Here is a 20,640-nt window from a genome sequence, read left to right as displayed (position 1 = left end):
ATACTGTAAAAGCAAACAGCACAACATTCAGCAGACTCATCAACTTATGAGCTTACTACCTCCCAAAGTGAAGACACCAACAGTAAAATGCACCCATGGTTTAGATAGATATATATAGTCCATATATTATATATATCCCTGTAATATATATAATATATATTTATAAAATATACATACATTTTAGACATCTTTCAAATAAAGAATTATTATCTCCAAAAGAAATTTATAGCAATACTGAAGGAATGATGTCAGATAAACAAATAATTTCTCACAAAGTTCATTATCAGTGACACAGTTCAATTTCCCCCTTTTAGTTACAACTAAATGATTACAAAAGCTAAATACTTTGTATAACTAATTATCTGTTTAATGGCAAAAATTGATAACTTTGTTCAATAGAAAAATACTGAAGGTCATTACATCACATATTTGTCTATGGTTTGAGTAGCAAATGAGCTCCAAATGTCAGCTGCATTTTGAGAAGTACTGAAAGCTCCTGGAGACACATCCATAGCACATGAAAATAAGGCAGGGACCTAACCTACCTGCTGAGTTTCATTTTATTCCAAAACAGCTCACCCAAAACATTTAGAACCTGGTAAATATTCATGAAAGTATTTCAAGGATTTGAAATTGTTCATCTTGTGAATTTTCAGTAGGATGGGGAAAGTCAAACATATGTGCAGGCTACCATCCAGTTGGAAGACAGCTTTGGCTCATTTCTAGGATGACAGCAATCAGGGCTAGTTTAGAAGAATCTCTTCCTATGTGCAGTCTTTAATGGCACAGAGCACACTTCTTAAAACACTTCCAATGGTTCTGCCCTCTGTACTTCACTTTGCCTATCTTAGGAAGATCCCACCCATTGACAGGAAAACTTCAATCACGAGGCACAGAACAAACAGAGCAGATTCTCCTGGGTTCTGGAGGGTTGGTGACAAGAGTAAGACACACTGAAGACTGTGGAAAGTAACTGTGGTCGGCCATCATAAATATGCCACTTCTGACTGGAATCTTCTAATATTCTACAAATGTTAACAAATCCTTTTGTCCATTTTACAAAGGATGGAAGAATTTACCTGTCACAATGTAAAACTCTATCTACATAAAAATGTGAGCATTACCTGGTAGTTATGTGTAACTCAATTCACTTGCATATACCAATCAATCTCTCAAGCCTGCTTGTTAACCAAGCACAAAGATAAACTGCAGTTGAGTTAAACACTACAGCATGTCTACATAATAATCAGGGAAATGCAACAGGAGTCTTAAAATGTTACAATAAAAGTTTGCCTGCAATGGAGAATTCTAAAAACAGATGAGCAGAAATTTTTAAGAAGTCAATTATTAGTCACATTACCATAAAAATACTTAAGAACAGGTCACCAGAAAAGCCAGAGTAAGGCAATGGCTTTATTGTATCGGGTCATAATATTTATGGGTATATTTCTCAGACAGAGGACCTATGGTGCATACATTTTAGTAAAAAGGTGGAGATTAATTTGAATTTACTATTTATAGTGGTCTCTATCATTTAGGACAAAAGCAGAGAGTGTGTGAAGGGTCTGAGGCTGCCCTTATGTGAGTCAGCAGATTCTGAGACTCCCAGAAGCTGACCACACATGGCTCACAGATAAATGTGAGAGCTGGCATTTTAGGACATAGTTTTCTCTAGATACAGTATTGATCAACTGTTCATTAAAATGTGTGTTCCAATTAAACAATGGTGGGGGGAGAAAGACCCTTGTAAACATCACAGGCACTAATGTCTCCATCTAGATCTGTACAGAGTTCTTTTTTGAGACAGTACTGAGGACTTGCTGGGGTGCAGTGCTTTATTAAGCACGGTTGCAAAAGCTGTTGCCTGAGGTGACCACATGATTGACATAATAATTATAAATGGTTGATGGTAAGCATTGGACAGCATGAAGATGAAAGACAGGGACAGTGAGGATCACTTGAACCAGTTACACGGGTGTTGGGAAATGGATGCTAATAGTTCCCTTCTTTAGAGAGTCACTAGAAGTAAATTTATCAATATGAAACAATCACTTTAGTACTATAAATGCCACATTAATGAGGTCAATTTTTAGACAAATTATAGAAATATGCCCTGTTTGCCCTTAAAAATAAACAGGATCTCAAACCTGGTTTCGTTAGAACCTTTAGTAAAAGCAGACTCTATTAACCATTTTTGACTGCGAGTGCTTCTTGGCTAAACTTTAGGATGGTTCCACATATACTTTCAAAATTGTAATACAATAAAGAAATCTGCTTGCAAATGAAGCATTTGTTTAGCATTTCTGAATAATTATATAATTAACATATTATTGCATCTTTTCTTCCTAACAGGTGAAATGCTCTGTCATGTGCTTTCTGAGAACAGCTGAAAGGACAGCTGTGGAGAAACTCATCTGAACACTGACTGGTCACTATACAATGGGGTTAGTAGAGCAGACAGCGCTGTGGAGCTTCCTACCTAGTGTGGTTAGCAGATGTGTCCCGCTCTACTCATTCCCAGCATTCAACTCTAAGTATCCTTTACAGCATGCCCTGGTTACTCAAAAGGAGAGGCTACACCTGTTCCGCTCAGGCCTGCCTAGCGAACGAGAACAACTTCAGAAATAAAAGTGCCTCTCTGGGGGAAATCTGAAAGTTTCAGGCTCACAGGTTCGGCTGAGCTTGCAGCAACCTGAACAAACCTTAATTTTAGAAAACAGTATACGAATTGCAAAACTATACTTTAACAGAGTTCTCTGTGCTCCCTCAGCAGAACAGAAGGGCAGGGCCAGCTGATGCTTGCCCTGGTCTTCCGTATCTCTGTTGTGCAGCTGACTTTTGTAAAGAGCTACAAGGTGAAGCTGATGCACCACATCATACAAAAACCTTAGCCAGGGCGTCAGCTCCAGCGCTGGCTATATAGCATTTAGAAGGGTGGAATGCTACATCATGGATTGATTCTTCAAATTTTTTCCGATGAGCTGTGAACTCTTGGATACACGTCTTACTTTCTAAATTCCACAAGCGTATTGAACAGTCATGACCTATTGCAAAAATAGAAAGGAGGGTAAAAGGAACAATTACTCAATCATGAAGATGGTAAGGACAAATTCATAATCCAGAGCTAATGCACTTACTGCCAGACATCAAGTACAGGCCATTTGGATCAACTGCCAAACTTGTAACAGCTTCCAGGTGGGCCACCATGGAGTGGATCAGTTTGCCTTTAGAAAAAGAAATTGTTACTCTGTATTGATAACTTTCTTCGGTTTAACCATATGCCGACTTCCATACTACCCTGGTTTCCCAGTCATCCCTGTCTGTGTACTTCTTGGATCAACCCTTTTCCCAGTTCAAACAGCAAGACATCTTCCCGTCTTGCCTTGGCTCATGCTGATAACAAGAAATAAAAACAGGTTAAATTTCAGAGACTCTGTCTTTAAGCCACAATAAATCCATTGGGTTTTGCATGTTCACCAGTCATTACTAATCTTGTGCACTCTTCAGTTACAAACTCCATGAGCACATGAGGACAGAGTTCAAGTTCTAAGGGACTAAAGAGAAGAAAGAAGACACAGCCACAGTTTTGGTGGAATAACACAGAAAAGAATATGGAGATTAAATTACTAGCAACTAAACGTAACCACAATTGGCTATATTAAAAAGGCAGACCACCAAAGAAACACGGCTGTGCACACAAGGTACTTCCACTCTAGTTCTTCGTGCATTTCTGTAGACTGCTGAAACGCAGTCCACTGAAAACTGGGAAAGCCTGTGCCCCAGCTCAGTTAGAACTCACATTTAGTACAACACAGAAAAGATCAGCTCGTGGAAACACACACAGAACAAATGACTGGAGGGTTTTCATATACAGCACTAAATCAAGCTATTTAACACTGAACACGGCTGTTCAATAACTGAACAACTTAACTTAATGCAATCACCAGCCTCTGCTTCCACATGTCTCTGTGAACTGTCACAGACTATTTCTGACTTTAGGATACGCTCTCTGCTTACTATTAAACAAACTAAAAGCCAATCCATAGTGTTTAATACAGTCTTAGGAAGTATGGATGAAATGAACAGAGATGGCTGCAGAGCGTTTCCGTGGCTACTCCTTGACTATAAAGCTACCCTTAGACACCCACAAGTAGCTCACTTTTAGTAGGTGCTTATTGCTGCTATTGTGGGTTTTATTTCAGCATGACTCAGTCTCAGTAAGTTCTCACCTGTATTGTTATCATAGAATTTGATGTGCCTGTCTTCGTGTGCAGTGATGCTGATCGGGAGGGTAGGGTGACTGATGACTCTGTTTATCTGGCAGGAAGAACTAGCTGCTAAAAAGAAAAAATTGAAAATCAACACAAATTAGTCAAAATGATTTTTTTTCATACAAAGGCAGAAAAAACAATAAACAGTTCTAGTCTGGCTGGGGTCAATAACCCTCCAATTCTGTCTCCACTCAGTGTTGTAGAATGAGTCACCTGAGCTAAATCACACTCCACAGCCACAGGTAAAGAAGGCAGACGTTCCTTTTCCACCCTGCTGCACACTGACACCATCTTACACTTGGACTAGAGACATGGATAACATTTGCTACCTTAATAAAGTTCTAATATCTAGGCATGGTGACACAGAGGCAGGAGGATCTCTCCAAGTGCAAGAGAAGCCTGACTCATCTACACAGAGAGTTCCGGGCTAGTCAGTAATTCAAAGTGGGGCCTTGTTTCAAAACAAAAGCAAACATATCAACCAAAAAGTTCTATCATCATTTGAACACAAGTAATCTTGTTAAACCTCAGTTCCCTCTACACACAGAGCTCATATGGTTGTGATCAAAATAAAGATACCATCATTCCTTCTTAACAGAAAAAAATCCATCATCTTGCAAACCCATCAGATTTTGAATTTTTAAGTAGTATACTGACAATTGTTGTGTACCTTTTAAGAGTTTTCGAAGAGATTAATTACTATACCCTGTTTGTTATTTCCATATACAAAAACAACAGCAACTGTTTTAAAGTGTTTTGAGGCTTGGGCACTACACCACTTTCTAATTCAAGCATTCTTTATAGTGACTATGGTGGTTATACTTTAGATTAAGTTTAAAACCTAATACAGAGACTTTTAAAAACTGGTATACATACTTGAATCGACATTGGATTCTAACGTGAGAATTCGCTGTTGTGTTTCCATGTTAAAGATGCTTGTATATCCCTTGCTGAATGATGCCACCATATGGCTTGGGTCACTGCTCACCAGATCCACAGAAGCAGGGATTCCCAGTTCTAAGAGTCAGAAATATTCAAAGAGAATGGCAATTTAAAGGTCTACTTGACAAAGTACTCAAAATGCAGCAAAACAAACCAAAGTATGACCTATTTAAGTAAATAAAGCGTAACAAACATTATTTTATAACCTTTCAGTAAAGAGTATTTCTTTCTACCTTGTGGCTTTAGTCTATGTCATTATCCTTATCTGCTGAATGTTTTCTACACATTATTGTGTGAATATACTCATGGAATGCAAACTTACTTATAATGAAAATAAAAACATATAGACCATAAGTTCTAGAGCTTCCATTTCTACTTCAGGAAGGCATAGAATAGCACAGTAGGAACTTTGTACTTTAAAAATCCATCTTGAAGGAAAGAAAACAACAAATGCATCTTGGGCTGAGGTGCAGCTCAAGAGAACCACACTTGCCTAGCATGTAGTTAAGTCTTCAAAGACTAAATCTAAGTTACAACAGCTCAAGATATGTATATATCATGTACTGAAGAATAAAGGTACTCTGTGGCTAGGAGTGAAAGACAGTGCTAGAATATTTGCCTAGCATGCAAATCACCACACAAATATAAAAAAGTATTATCAAGGACCAAACCCGAAACTCAAGTATAGCAAAAACATAGTAATAAAGCCAGTATGGTAACATATGCTTTAAATCCAAGCACTTGGAATGCTGAGGCTAAGGATACTGAACCGAGGTCAGCCTGGACTACACAATAAATTCAAGGTGAACCTGGCTATACAGCAAGAAAACAGATAAATAGAATAAGCATAATAAACAAATCTGTTTCAACACCTAACTAAAGCAAGGTAATAATTCAAAATCTGTAGCAGAGGATCTAGAAACTAGACGATAGTAAAAAGCAGCAAACAGTACTGATAAAGGAGCTGTCCCAGAACCCAACACTAAAACACAGGTGAAACTTTACTACATGCCGTCAGCAGACTAACAGGAGGCAGGAAAACATCAGAGCAAATGACCTCACATACGCTGCAGCCCAGGCTGCCACGCACCACAAGCACTTGGGAAAACATTAGTTATTGCACATCAGTCAATATCAAACTCCTACCTCAAACCTAGCAATTCTAAAGGTCTCTACTACCCACAGTGAAAAGTTATGAATGTTCATAATAAATAATTCCTAAGAAACCCTTACTGGAACAATCTACCAAGGGAAGAAATGGTCCAGCTCCAGACTTGTGTCAGCTATATGTGTTCAGCATCAGAACAAATGCTTTACATATTTTCACTGAAAATAAGTTATAGTTCAATATTAAATTTTTTAACCTCATTTTCTCATCAAATGGTATGTTCTTAAGAAATATATATACATTGAAATTTCAAACAAAAATCAAACAAACAAAACCTTAGAAACTTATACAATCAGGAGTTATTTGCTTGCTTTTTTAGAGTAGGATGTTCAAGATCTGGAAGTTTTCATCTTGAAGGTGCATACCTTGGTTATCATTAAATACACTTAGTGCTGGAGCAACCTCAGTTGTATTCCATAAGCGGAGAGTGCCATCTGCTGAACAGGACAGCAAGCGCTGGTGCGCTGCACTGTAGGCAAGTCCCCACACGGCGTCCGTGTGGCCCAGCAGAGGGCCTCTTAGAACTGAAGGATCTATGTAAAACAAGAAAGTGCAAAACCAGGAAGAAAGAAAGACTGTAAAGGCATTTAGGCTACAATGTAAAACATAAAACAGAGCACCAGAAAACAGTATAATACCATCTTCCTTCTTAACATTATTCTTCTAAAATGCTGTCATAATTACAATTTTGGAAGTATACAAATATAGAGTTTGAAAATCCAAATTAGAATTAAGAAGCATACTCTGCTTGAAATAAAAGCTCTGTTTTAATGCCTCTTAAATAAATGTAAGAAGAGAATTTTGTTTGCTGATTTTATGTTTACTTCTCTTTGGTAGTGAAATTATAATATTTTTAATTACAAACATGACACGTTAAAATCTGTTATTAAAACTAAAGCAGCCAACTTCTAGAGAATTTTGCAAGAGAATTTATGATAATATCTAGAGTCAGTATCACATGGATTCATGGCATAATAACACTGCTCTTAAAAGCAAAGGGTCCATGCAAACCCATGCATCCATGCATCTGCACAAGTATGTGGTTGAGAGGAGAGGAAGGAAAGACAGAACGCAGCCTGGCCTAGAACTCAATAGACCAGGTTAGTCTAAATTCATGGCACTTCTGCTTCACCCCATCTTGAAGGAATTTCAGGCCTACACCTCCAAACTTAGCCAAAAGGTCATTCCTTAACCTTTTAAATCCTTTACAATAAATATTTTTGGAGGTGTGGACTTTAAAACTAATTAGCTTCTTTTATTTTCCTCTAACAACCACCAAGAAAATAATGCCAGTATTCAGCGCTGTTTGTCAAAAACAGTAATGTAATAAGATTACAGATAAATTACAGTGTTTTAAGTACAAGACAGATATCTACCATGAAGAAAGCAAGCGTCAACCAAAATAGTAAGGCTGCAGAGGTAAATTTTCTCAAGAACAGCATGTTTTTACTTTTATCATTCTTTACCTAACTGATTCCTGCATTTACAGGAGTTCTTTGGGATAAATTAAAGACATGCTTCTCTTTACTAATTTTGAGATTTATAATTTTAGCTTTAATATAGAAGCTTCATCTGGGAACTCCGGTGAGTCATGTACCGTAAGAATCGTAGGGGTCGACGTTGGGGTTGGCGGTCCTCCAGCTCTGGATCAGGCCATCAGTTCCGCCACTGTAGCACTGCTCGCCATTGCTGCTCATCACCACACACAGCACCGGACCTCTGTGACACCAAACACACCCGTGCGAGGTCACAAAGCATTCGCCAACATGAAAACCACACTATAGCCTACAAACACTTAGAAGGCTTACTTAAGAAAATGCCTCTCTACTCTCCAACTTGTAACAATGAATAAAAATACTACTGACACACTATTCATTTTTCTTTCTTTGCTATACTGGAGGTTAGTAAACTATGGCCTTGAGTCTAAAATCACCTACGAGGCCTAGTATAGTCCTTAAGCTAAGAATGCTTTTATTCTTTTAAATTTAAAATAACAGCATACACAACAAAACTAAGAATATGCCCTTGGTTCAATCCGCAGTAAAAAACAAACCAAAGCAAAAGCCAAAAGAAAGTTCAACAGACAGTATACAGCTTGCTAAACCTGAAATATACTTACTTTCCCACCCTTTCTATAAAAAGATATCTATTTGCATGACACATCAAGTGAAGACATGCTATAGAAAAACTCTTGGTCAAAAACCTAAGCAGCATGTGTGTATGTATTCCTCAGGAGGATACCTAGGTCTTATGCCCAATGGGCCAGCCTGATACATCCCCAGACTTCAGTAATTTCTATGTACACTATGTTAAGAGAAAAAAAATGTGAGAACTCTTTTTAAAAATTATCTTTCTTTTTAATTGTGTGTGTGTGTGTGTGTGTGTGTGTGTGTCTGTGTGTATATGTAAGTGTGATCTCTGCATGGATGCCCAGAAGCCTGAAGATCACCAGGAACTGGAATTACAAGCTATTATGAACCCTTTACATGGGTACTAGGAACCAAACTTAAGTATTCTGAGCAGCAGCAAGCACCCTTACCCACTGAAACACTGCTTAGACCCAATGCTAGCATTTCTAACACACCTAATCACTTTGATCTCAGTTTATAATGTACATATATACCAGGATCCCTACTGGTATTTATCTTATCTGCCAGGTTCTTTGACATTTGCAAAAAAGCCCAAAACTAATAGAAAAACATATTAAATTACATAAGTGAAAGAATGTATGATATTCTAATTAAAAGTGTGTCATGAAGATGTTGGCTTAGGACAAAAATAAACCAAAACCAAAACCCCACAAACTTACTTGTGAGCCCTGAATGTATAGATAGGTTCCACATCTAAAGAAGTACTCCTAAATTGAAGAAAGAAGACAGGTTTAAGTGCTTCACATTTCAGAAGTGAATAACATGACATGACTATGTCACAATACCATGGCCAGAAACTGATTCTATGGTAGTAAGATCTCAGCCTCAGGATACAGACTCACCTAATGCCAATTACACCTTAGTGGCATCAACGAACGAGCATCTTAGTACAACATCTCAGAGCACAGCCTCTCACATTGTTACAACTCACCCAGTAGTGGAACAGCATCACTCCCACAAGAGAACATGGGCTGTTAAGGTCATTTCAAAATGTGATTTCCAGTTATATCATTAATTAAGTAACTCAGGGGAGTTTTTATTATCTCAAAACTACCGATTATACTACATTTAAAGTAAAGCAGGAAGTCTAGATAGTATCAGCGATTCAACATTGAAAAATGAGAATCTAAATATAAATAATAGTTGACCAGAACTATGCACATGGCAAATGGTACTTTTACCTTCCCTGTGTTTTCATGAAGGTTGATATACCTATACCTGATTCTGTAGACAATGCCCAAGTCAAAGATCCAATGTTCATTCATTACTAAGAACTGGACTCTGAGTATATTATATAACTTAACAATCAAGGACTCATCACAGACACTGGTTACAGGCAAGAACTCACTACATCATGTTACAGGGATATGTAGGTATGCCTTATCTCTCCTCAGTCACTCAGAAATGTAAAGGTAACTAGGTTACTGTTACTTTCATATGCAGATATTTTTGCTAATTTGTTTTGTTCTTTTCCTAAATCAGACATTTACATTTAGCTTTGTGTGGCTGGGCTGCAGCAGAACTGGCTTACAGTGGACAGAGAATCAGAAAGACAAAGGCACAGCACAGGAAGGGAAGGAGTCCTCTGTTGACCTCACCCACACTCTGCTCAGGCTGCATCCATCACTGTCCTGCATGACGTACAGCACCAATGCTACCGGTGCCTTTTAAAGTGAGCAGCAGATTTCTTCTAATGCAGTAGAACTTCTGTGATGTCATGTGTTACCATGTATTGTACTCTTGTGCCTATCTTAGAAAAAGGACCCCTGCTGGCAGATGCTGGTTCTTGATGATGGACCAATGAAGGGTGAGCTTCAGAAGGACCTAGCCAAGTAGATCTGGTCTAGCTTAGGGGCTAATGAAACACTTTAAAGGAAGTCATGCCTGTTATTCAGACAGCACCAAGCCAAGAACAAAAACCTAAGCTACAGAGCAATGTCCTTTGGATCATATAAAATGGTTAGTGTAGAAAAATCATCAGCATAGAAAAGTACCTAAGCACTTCTTCATTTTGTAAATCCAAACTTTAAAAATAATGGGCCAGACTGAGGTCAAAGGTTTGAGAACTCTAAGTGTTCCTACTTATGTCTCTTTACGTTAACAGTAATCTTGGTTACAGACAAATCAGGACACACAAAACACTGATGGTCTTAAGGCCTGTAATCAGCAGTTTCAAACCCTTGGGAGCCGTCAGGTAAAAACTCTTCCTAAATATCAGACCTAACATTAGGCTGTCTGAAGGATTTACCTATAAATGGTAAAGTATAAAGAACAAGAAGAGATATTTGGGAAATAACAAGTGCGAGTAGAATATTCTCACTTTTTGGCTGGGGCTGTCTTCTGCAGATTCCACATTTTCAGCGTATGGTCCTCTGACGCTGTTATTAACACAGGCTCAATGGGATGAAAAGCAAGGGCTCGGATGCCATCAAAGTGACTCCTTAATGTAAACTTAGGGTTCCACGTCTTTCTCAAGGCATCTTTGTTATTTCCTATCTATTAAGGAAACAGAAGATCAGGCTGAGATTGCTGATTTGCTACTAAACTACTACATGGTACAATTCTCAAAATAATACACTTTTCAAGTAAACAACCAAACCAATTAGAAAAATTAGCAATGTGTGAAGCAGTTTCGTAATTCAATCTAAAATGCAGGTAAATAATAATTCCAAACAGTTCTCTACTATTGGGAATTTGGATCCTGAATGTCTTCCAAGGCCCAGGTGATGAAGGCTTGGTCAGTAGCCTCTGGCCTTCCCAGAGGGGAGAGGCTTTAGTAAATGGAGCCTAGACAAGACAGTAGGAGAGAACCCTCCACCTCCTTTCTCTGCTCCCCTAACATAAAGCAAGTAGCTTCTTCTGACAGCCTTACTACAGTTCCAACCAAACATGAACTGAAACTCAAGTAAGACTTCCTAACAAGTACTGAATAATTAGTAGAATTAACTCAATTCAAACCATAAAATAGAAAGTATAACTGGGATAGGAAAAACCAGGTTTTTTTCTCTTTATGCCTGAGTCCTGGCTAGTTTTATGTCAGCTGTATCAATAATTAGAGTTGTTTTAGAAGAGGAAACCTCAGTAGAGAAATGCTCCCACCAGCTTGGCCTGTGGCAAGTGTAAGGCATGTTCTTGATCGATGACAGCTCACCGTGGGAAGTGCCATTCTAGACTGGTGGTGCTGCGTGCTTTAAGAAAGCAGGTGAGCAAGCCAGTGCTCCACAGCCTCTGCTGGTTCCTACACTGACTGCCTTCAGTATCGGACTGTGATGTGCAGCTCTAAGTAGAATAAACCCTTTCCTACCCAAGTTGCTTTTGGTTGTGGTGTTCCATATCAGCAATGCAGCCAAGCTAAGATAGCTTGTTAATTTCAGCTAAAATCAAAGCTTTTGAGACTCAATACTTTCTTCACCAAGATGGAAACAAAATTTATAAACTGGACATAGAAAATATTAGAATGGCTTAGAATGAAGTCACACTCCTGCAACTTCAGCTCCCACAGCTGAGGAGGAAGCTTTAGAACCCAGGGTCATCACTAAGCTGCAGACATGTTGCATTTCAGCTTTTCACATGCACTCAAGTGTGGACACGAGATGTCATGTGAAGCCAGCATGCAGGGCACTGTGGTAAAACACTGGGACAGAGCCTGGTCTTCTCCAAGTTCAGTCTTTAAGAGAGAACACAGAATGGCAACATCCTGACTACAGCTACGTAAGACCTGCAGCCAGAACTGCACCCAGACTCTGGGTGCAGAGAGATTAGAAGACGATGCCTTTAAAACTCTTTTATTAAAAAGTGATTTTTTTCATAATACAGTCTGACTACAGTTTCACTTTACCAATTCCTCCAAGGCCTCCCCACTTGCTCCTCTTATCTGATCCCCATCCTCTCCCTTTCTGTTTCTCATAAGAAAATACACACCTGAAGAATAATAACATAAAAAAAAAAACAATTGAAATGGGACAAGAAAAGAAAAAAGAACCAAAGAAAATGTACAAGAAACACACACGAACACAAGAGACATACAGATCACACACAGAAGAACTGGAAACTGTAATATATATCCAAAGAAATTACAAGGTTAAAAAAGAAATATGACAAAGGAATATGAGACAAAGAACTTCCAAAAATGCTAGAGTTCATTTTGTACTTTTAAAAATGATTAGATTAGCAATAGATTATTGGCATATTTAATAAAACAAATAGGGTAAACACATAATATCAATTGTTCCTGAGAAGGAAAAGTATGAGCTTGCATTAGAGAGAAGTTCCATTAGCTACTGGGTAAAGTCTTCATGGTTTAGGTGGGAACACAGGAGGAGTGGGCAGTGGGAAACGCAGCCTCTAGCCATTATGGACACGGTAATTAGGAGGACCGCAAGCAGTGAGCATGGAGCAAGGAAGAGGTGCCGGGCCGAGCAGGAAGCACACACTGGACAGGTACTGAGGGGGAGGACAGGGGCTGCAGGCAAGAGAAACATCAGCTCATCACAGGAGCCTGCCCTAAAAGCAATGTACCTTTTAAAGTGACCACAGATAAAGGCAGCAATTGCCAGGTTATTTAGAAAATGTTAGCTTATTTTTATATCATCTTTGCAAAGTTTGAGATTAAAACTAAACCAAGATCCATGCTTGTGAAAAATTTTACCTCTGCCATCTTCTTCTATAAACTCAACTACTAAATTTTCAAACAGATTAATGGTGTAAAAAACAACACTGCTACTTACATCATAAGCTAGTGAGTCTGCTTCATTGGCCACTGTAAGGCCTGCTAATTCTCCAAGCCCCAGCTCACTTTCAAGAGCTTCATCTGCTCCCATGATAAATGACTTCCCAGACGAAGGAGGAAACGTCAGGGCTTCCACTGAGGGAGACAAAGTCCGAGTCACATCTAAACAGTTCACAGCAAGTCTCGACTGTATCACACTTCTGCTCAGCGAATGTGTACATTTCAACTATTTTTTGGTTTGTTTGTCTATTTGCTTTTTGAGCCTAGGCTGGCTCAGAACAAAGGCAATTCTCTTGCCTTAACCTCCTAAGTGCTGGAATTATAGGCCTGAGAGATTATATATTACTGTTAAGAAATTCTGTAAACAGTGAAATGCCACAAGCCAAAAAAAAAAAAAAAAAAAAAAAAAAAAAAAAACTTAAAGACTGCCTTTTCATATATTATCCAGCTAATAGCAGAATAGTAAAAGAGAAACAGACTGAGTAATATACTGTCCTTTCCTTAATCATTATAAAAATATTAAGTCTAAAAGTAAGTTTTCTCTCTATTTGATATTTCATAATTACTCAAATAACATCTACCACTAAGTATATTAACAGTTGGTACATACACAATGGAATACTACTCAGCTATCAGAAACAATGACTTTATGAAATTCTTAAGAAAATCTAGAGAATATCATCCTGAGTGAGATAACCCAGTCACAAAAGAACAGACATAATATGCAGTCACTGATAATGGGATACTAACCCCAGAAAGCTCTGAACACCCCAGAAACAACTCACAGACTGTGTGAAGTTCAAGAAAAAAAGAAAAAAAAAAGAATATATTTTAATTAAAATAGAACTGTATCACATCCCCCTTTCCTTTCTACAGCCCCTCACAGTTTCTCTCTTATCCCCTCAAATTAATAACCTCTTTTCCTATATTATTGTTACATATATACATATGTGTATGTATATGTACCCACAAATACTTAATTACCACCTTAAAAAATGTATTCGTATACTTTTATTCAAAAAAATGCTTAAAAATTTGTATATTTATCTTTGTTTTTTAAAAAAAGTTTAAAAAATATACTTATTCCATTTTGTACTGTGTATTTATGTGTAATGTTGTTATAAAGTCAACATATTGATAACTCTGGAAACAATGAAAATTCTGTATGATCCGCAGTGAATAGTTAATTATTTATGTAAAAATAAACTAACACATCTTTCTCATTAGTTAAAAAACAGTTGGTTCTTGCTGTACATTGGACACTGTTGATCTTATTTAAAATAAAACCAATCAATTCTATAACCCGGAATATTGTAGACATTTCAAAGTGAAAACTGTACAATGTGCCTATTAATAAACAGTGCTAGAAGCCAGAATTATCTCTTGAAAGTGAGACAAGTGACTGGTGGTTAAAGGGCCACAGAGGGCGCTACATTAGTAATGTAGAGCATTTCTACCTTAGTGACAGTCAGTGGCTACTTCTGACCTGTGACGATTCTACAAGCTGTGCCCATTTGTACATGATTTATTTCCTTTACATATGCTTTAAAGTCCTTTTTAGAACTTTAATAGCTGTCAACTGTGCTTCAAGAAGGAGCATTACTGTGTAATCAAGTTGAATATTCTTACTTGGTACCTCTGAACACAGCAGTTCAACCATTCAACAAGTACCACTGAAGAACCAGTGAAGAGCAAAACGCAACTAAGACCTTATGAAAGAAAACTATTCCACCAGGCACCAGGGCTTGCCTTTCCAGAAGAAGATACTCCACTGGTTAGAAACATTTCAGACAAATTTAACAGTTCAAAGAATTTGCTAAAGAGAATTTATCTTAAAAAAGAAAAAGAAAAAAGAAACAAGTGACCTGAGTGCACTGCAGATCCAAAGGCTATTTGCAGTGCTGAAGTTGTGTTTAATAACAGGTACTTGACGAGCACATTAAATAATGGTTATTTCCTTTAAAACCAGTAGTGGCATCTGGGTGTCCACAACTTTAATCCCAGCACTCAGGAGGCCCAGGGAGATGGACCTCAAGGCCAGCCTGGTCTACATAATGAACTCAGACCAGCCAAAGATAGTGACAAAAACCAGTACTAGTGACAGAAACTCACAATCTGTCTGAAAACAGAATATCGATCAGAATAAAATAGAATAGAAATTCATATTAAACCACTGTCAAGTCACATGCACATGAGAGTAGCACCGATAAAAGTGAGCTTTCCCTGGAACGCTCCCTGTCCTGAGAAGGGGTCAAATAACCCGAGAGTCTGTAGAGCGGAAGTTTCAAATGGAATTTTCAGGCCAAAATTTCAAATAAAAACTAAAGTGCACCTAGAAGACCAGGTGTTCAGCAGGTGACTTTTGTTTGTCCTATTTTTTATTTCTAATATTTTTATACGTGAAATAAAAATGGCCTTGTCTTGCAAATAATTCTGGAACTGGGTACAGCATGGCTTAGTAGTAGCTAATGCTCTAGGAAGATCTAGCCAGCAGTCAGAAGAAAAAGCAATAGAGACATCACACCTCTTTGTGGGTGGGATCTTGTTCTGAATCCTCAGAAGTAAAGAAACAGGTTACAGTGCTTTGGGTAGCTAAACACTGCTGCCCTTAATTAGCTTATAGAAAACTAATAGGGGCTCAAACACTACATGGAGACTCTGGAAGCTTTTGCTGAATGCTGGGTGAAGACTCTGTAGTAGGTGATTAAATGTAAAGTCACAGTCTTCCTTTCCTTTCCTCCACCCCACCTCTCTCATGTCTGTCTTCATTTCTTCTCCACTTAGTCCTTTACCCAATGTTGAGGATGAACTGAGCTCTGAGTGAGGCAAACGTCACATCACCAGTTTAGACATACACTTCCAACCCTAAACTTTTTGCATTGCTATTATACAGAACTGCACTGTGAAAACTAGAAGCAACCAAAATAGTTTAAAAATTTTTATTTCAAATCCAAAGTATAATATATATATATATATAATAATGCTGAGCTTGGAAATCACCAATGTGATTATATGCTAAACGTAAAACAAAACAGAACTATGTGATGGCTGTAACTATGTTTTTAAAAAGTATATGCCAATGGATAAGAACTTTTAAAAAGGACCAAGGAAACATGGGAAGCAGAAGATATGACAACAGGTGGCTTTCCTTCTGTTTGTTGTCACTGTGAGACAGGTCTCCTATGTTCCCTTGGCTGGTCTGGAACTTGTTATGTAGAGCAGGCTGGCCTCAAACTCACAGAGAACCAGTTTCCTCTGCCTCTGAGTGCTAAGATTAAAGCATATGTTATCACGTTCAGTGTCTCTGCATTTTAAAAAAATGTATTGATGCCGTCTTACAAATTGAACACTTAGTACCAACTTCTGAACTCAATTTCCTCAATACTGGCATGGAGTATGTCTGTTAACACTGAGTTGCCAGAGGAGCTAGGGAATATTCAAAACCAGAAACTAAGAGTTGATTCTTAAATTTATGCCCTTCCCTCCAATTTACAGACCAATGTAAACTCAATTCCCATTGCCTTAAGAAAGTGGATGTGTACAGACTGTGTGTTCTCTGGGGTGGCTCAGTTCAGCTCTAGATCCATGTGCTCACCTTCATCTGCCCTGTTGATCTCCTGTTCAGGAAGCCTGGAGCTGCTAGGTCTGGAAGGGGAGCCAACAGATGGCTGCAAGGAGGGAAGTTCATCAACGTCTCTCAAATTAGCAAGCATGTCTTGTAGTTTTGACCTATTGGGCCCTAGTCAAAATAAGGTAGGGGGTGGGGATAGAGGAGGAAAAAGAGAAAACAGAATCACTCATTTCATAAATACTGCACAATAAATATTTTCACATCTGTAAACAGTTACCTTTTTAAAAAATCCTACTAGATTGATCAATAAGGAGTAATTATTTTTCAAGTTTTCAAATTTTACATTTAAATATATATTTTATAAATTAAGTTACTGGAATCAGTACATGGGAAAGAATGTCATGTCCAATATGTATCATTAAAAGTCACACTGATCTACAATGAAGCCAATGACTAAATGAAGACAATCAAACATCATGAACCAAATGTGAACTCAGATGAACAGTAACACCCCTGCTTATTTAAATTAAGTTACATTCATTGCCTACATCCTGAAGCTATGGAACCCAGAGTGAAGTCTCATGCCCTGTTGATTACTTACCTGGGCTTTGATTCTTCATTCTCCCACATCCCTGTTTTGACTGTTTTATATAGGATAGAGGCTGAAACAGATCTTCGGTAGTTTTTCCTGTTACAAGTTTAATTAAGAATGGGAAAATCTTACCCATAGTCTGTTATGGTACTTCCTATACCATCAAAGAATACAACTACTTCTATACAATTTTAACTAATACCTAGAAAAATTTAAGCTAGTATGTATGACTGGAGTACACAATTTGACTGGATATACTTACACTAGACCAATTAAGGACATCAAAAAGTTTGCAGTGGGTAACAGCTCAATTGAAAGGTGTCCTTTCGTGGCTTATAAATTAGTTTTGTGACCAATTCAAAGCTTCAGTTCATTTCCCCTCATTGTAGATCTGCGCTTGTCCTCACGCTGCTTTCCACAGGAGCAAGTGAGAACGACAGCCAAGCTGTGCTGCCCTGTCTTCACTCCTGATCCTCAGTGCAAAGCGCTCACACTCTCCCCAGAGCTGGACACTGCTTCACATAAAGCCCATGTGCTATAGATTTAATATGCATCTTAATGCCCAGGGCAGGGCCTCCAATTGCTTTTATTAACAGGAATATTGTTCCAGTCAAATGGTGCAGTCTTAGATCTCATGGGCTAAATTCCAACTACAATGTAGAGTAGATGAGTCACACAAGTCTTGACTACCTTTAATGAAAAGATCTTTATGTTCCAAGATACTCATGTAAGACCCAAATAAATATAGTCTGGAAATGTTTCTAAAGTGCAATACACAAGTTTTCCTCAACATTTTAGTTTAGCTGGCTCAGACTTCTAAAAAGCCATAGCAGTCCATGTCTCAATCTAGTTCTTACGTTTAGCGTATCTGAGTACAGGAATGAAACAGGTCTGTGGCAATGTCACCTTTTCACTGATTTGATCTAGTCTGAGGTGACAGTAACGATCTTATCTTCAGTGATTCTTAAACCTGTGCTATCACTGATGGGCATGAACTTCATTGAACTCAGAATTTATAAATTCTAAGATTTTAATATTTAAGTGCTTAAAAATAACTACCAGATTGTAACACAATGTCTGCAGGAATTTCTGCTTTTCACCATAATTAAAAAGCAAGGAGGGAATAAAGCATATCCTTCCTGTCTTGCAATTTATAAGTACATTTCACACTAAGTTTAGATTTTAATCTCATTTTGTACTAGTTTTGTATCTCAAAAAACAAAATTCCTATTGCCATGAAAAAGAAGACTCATTATTTACTATGTCAATGAGTAGAAGCACAGAAGGTGATTTAATCTGACTCTCCCAAAACGATGGGCTTTGTTTTTTAAGACAAGGTCTCATATATCCTGGGACGGTCTTTAATTCCTCATATAGCTAACTATGACCCTGACGTTCTGGTCCTTCGGCCTCTCCCTCCAGAGTGCACAGATTATAGACATGAGCCACCATACCCACTCCCCGCAGCTCCAGGATGAGCCCAGGGCATGCATACTAGGAAAACCCTTTACCATCTGATCTACATTCCCAGTCCCTACGAAGCTGTTTAATACTATTTTCATCAAGGTTTTAATAGGATTTGCATTTCCTTGCATATATACTAGATCTACTGACAAACTTTTCATTTGCATAATGAATTATATGATCCACAGGGCTATAATTTCATTTTGGCTTCTGTTTCTGATGTGGCATACATTTTACTGGAATGAGGAAAAGGGTACTTGGTAATACTGCTATAAATTAAACTAGCCAAAGCATTTACATTAGAAAACAGACTCTTTTAAATTATATGTTTGACTGTGTGCCCTGTATAGCATATACAGACAAAAGCAAATGAACTGCATGTTGTAAACACACAAGACTATTCAGGGGTAGAAATTAACTTCTTTTTGTCTTAAGATCTGAAAGTATAAGTAATCACCTTGGTGGACTGCTAGCAACCTGAGTTAAATAAGATTTATGAATTGCCACTAGAAATAAACATCCTTGTGAGTGAGCACATAGGTCTCTGAAAGCCAGCTCATTACTGTTCAGATGCACAGAACATTCTCAAACCTTTACATGTTTGTTAAAATTTAATATTCATATATGATTTTTGTTTAAGTTCACAGTCAAACAACTGTCCTTTAATTTCAACCCCTGAGAGATGGTGCAAAGGAAAGAGGTCAGGAGCAGAAATGAAGCAGAGAAAGTAGTCTTAGGACAGCAATGGCTAACAGACAGGACACGGGGAGAAGCAGAGGTTACGTTTATAGGTACAATGCTTCCACTTACTCTTCACCCCCTTCTTCCCTTTTCTCTCCTTTTTGTACTGCTCCTTCAGTTTGGTAATTACTCCCTGGTCCACATTCCAGGCTTCAGGCGTCAGACACTGATCTTCCTTTTCTAAACAGAGTGAGACAAACAGTCTTTCTTCAATAAAGTATCAAACACTAAGCCAATGTCTGAAAGACATAATGATTTTCTTCATGATATCACTCACCAAAACAAGCCATTCCTACAGTCATATATATGACATACAAAAGTACACTTAACAAAGATCAATTCAACTTCCTAATTAACGAAGCATTTCAATTGAAAAAGACAGAAAAATAAATCTAGATATTTCATTAACTCCAAGCATGTTACATCATTGCCAGTGTATTTCATATCCTACATATACAGTGATAGAAGATTATTATTAAAAGACACAAAATCATCTTAAATGGCCTTTCCGAGTTTTAAGACAGGCCCCTCTAGCCAGGCAGTTCAGTGCCTAGTTCAGTTCGGTCATCATCAGAGAAGTGTCCTTCTGCAGCAAACGGGGACTAAACAAAGACTCACAGCCAGACAACTTACAGAGCTAGAGACCTTGGAACATTCAGCCTTAAAAGTGAGGCCTCCATCCAATCCCTCCCCTTAGGGCTCAAGGAACCCACCAGAGGAGACAGAAAGTGTTCAAAAGCCAGAGGAGATGGAGGATGGCAAGAGAACAAAACTCCTTTAGATCAACATGGTCAAAGCTCAAGTGAACAACACACAGAACAGACTCAGGCAGCGAGCACAGGGCCTGTATGGGGTCTGCACCAGGTCCACAGTACATACAATGATTTCCATATTCCTATGAGATTCCTGAGTGTGCAAATGAGAGGGTCTGATTATTCTGCCTTCTCTTGAGCTCTTTTCCTTTTGTTTATTTGTCTTGTCCAATTCAGCTGCGTTAGTTTCTGTTTAACAT

The 20,640-nt window shown here is 38.1% G+C and overlaps 1 protein-coding gene across 1 annotated transcript in view; it reads right to left on the bottom strand.

Annotated features, from left to right (window-relative positions):
• Nucleotides 1-342: 342 nt before the first annotated feature.
• Nucleotides 343-20,640, bottom strand: part of STRN (striatin) — a gene marked incomplete at its 5' end in the record, with an annotated part of 80,509 nt that continues 60,211 nt past the window's right edge. The window contains 11 exons of the mRNA XM_080913994.1: nucleotides 343-3,044; nucleotides 3,138-3,224; nucleotides 4,230-4,337; nucleotides 5,148-5,288; nucleotides 6,747-6,914; nucleotides 7,979-8,100; nucleotides 9,191-9,238; nucleotides 10,852-11,027; nucleotides 13,259-13,395; nucleotides 16,856-16,999; nucleotides 19,698-19,808. Of these exons, the coding sequence (XP_080770120.1) occupies nucleotides 2,875-3,044; nucleotides 3,138-3,224; nucleotides 4,230-4,337; nucleotides 5,148-5,288; nucleotides 6,747-6,914; nucleotides 7,979-8,100; nucleotides 9,191-9,238; nucleotides 10,852-11,027; nucleotides 13,259-13,395; nucleotides 16,856-16,999; nucleotides 19,698-19,808 (1,412 nt within the window). The 3' untranslated portion in view covers nucleotides 343-2,874. The remainder of the gene's footprint in view (nucleotides 3,045-3,137; nucleotides 3,225-4,229; nucleotides 4,338-5,147; nucleotides 5,289-6,746; nucleotides 6,915-7,978; nucleotides 8,101-9,190; nucleotides 9,239-10,851; nucleotides 11,028-13,258; nucleotides 13,396-16,855; nucleotides 17,000-19,697; nucleotides 19,809-20,640) is intronic.

The sequence above is a fragment of the Micromys minutus genome (genome assembly GCF_963924665.1).
Source record: "Micromys minutus genome assembly, chromosome: 3".
Classification (NCBI taxonomy): domain Eukaryota; kingdom Metazoa; phylum Chordata; class Mammalia; order Rodentia; family Muridae; genus Micromys; species Micromys minutus.
This window is presented reverse-complemented; position numbering and strand designations above follow the sequence as displayed.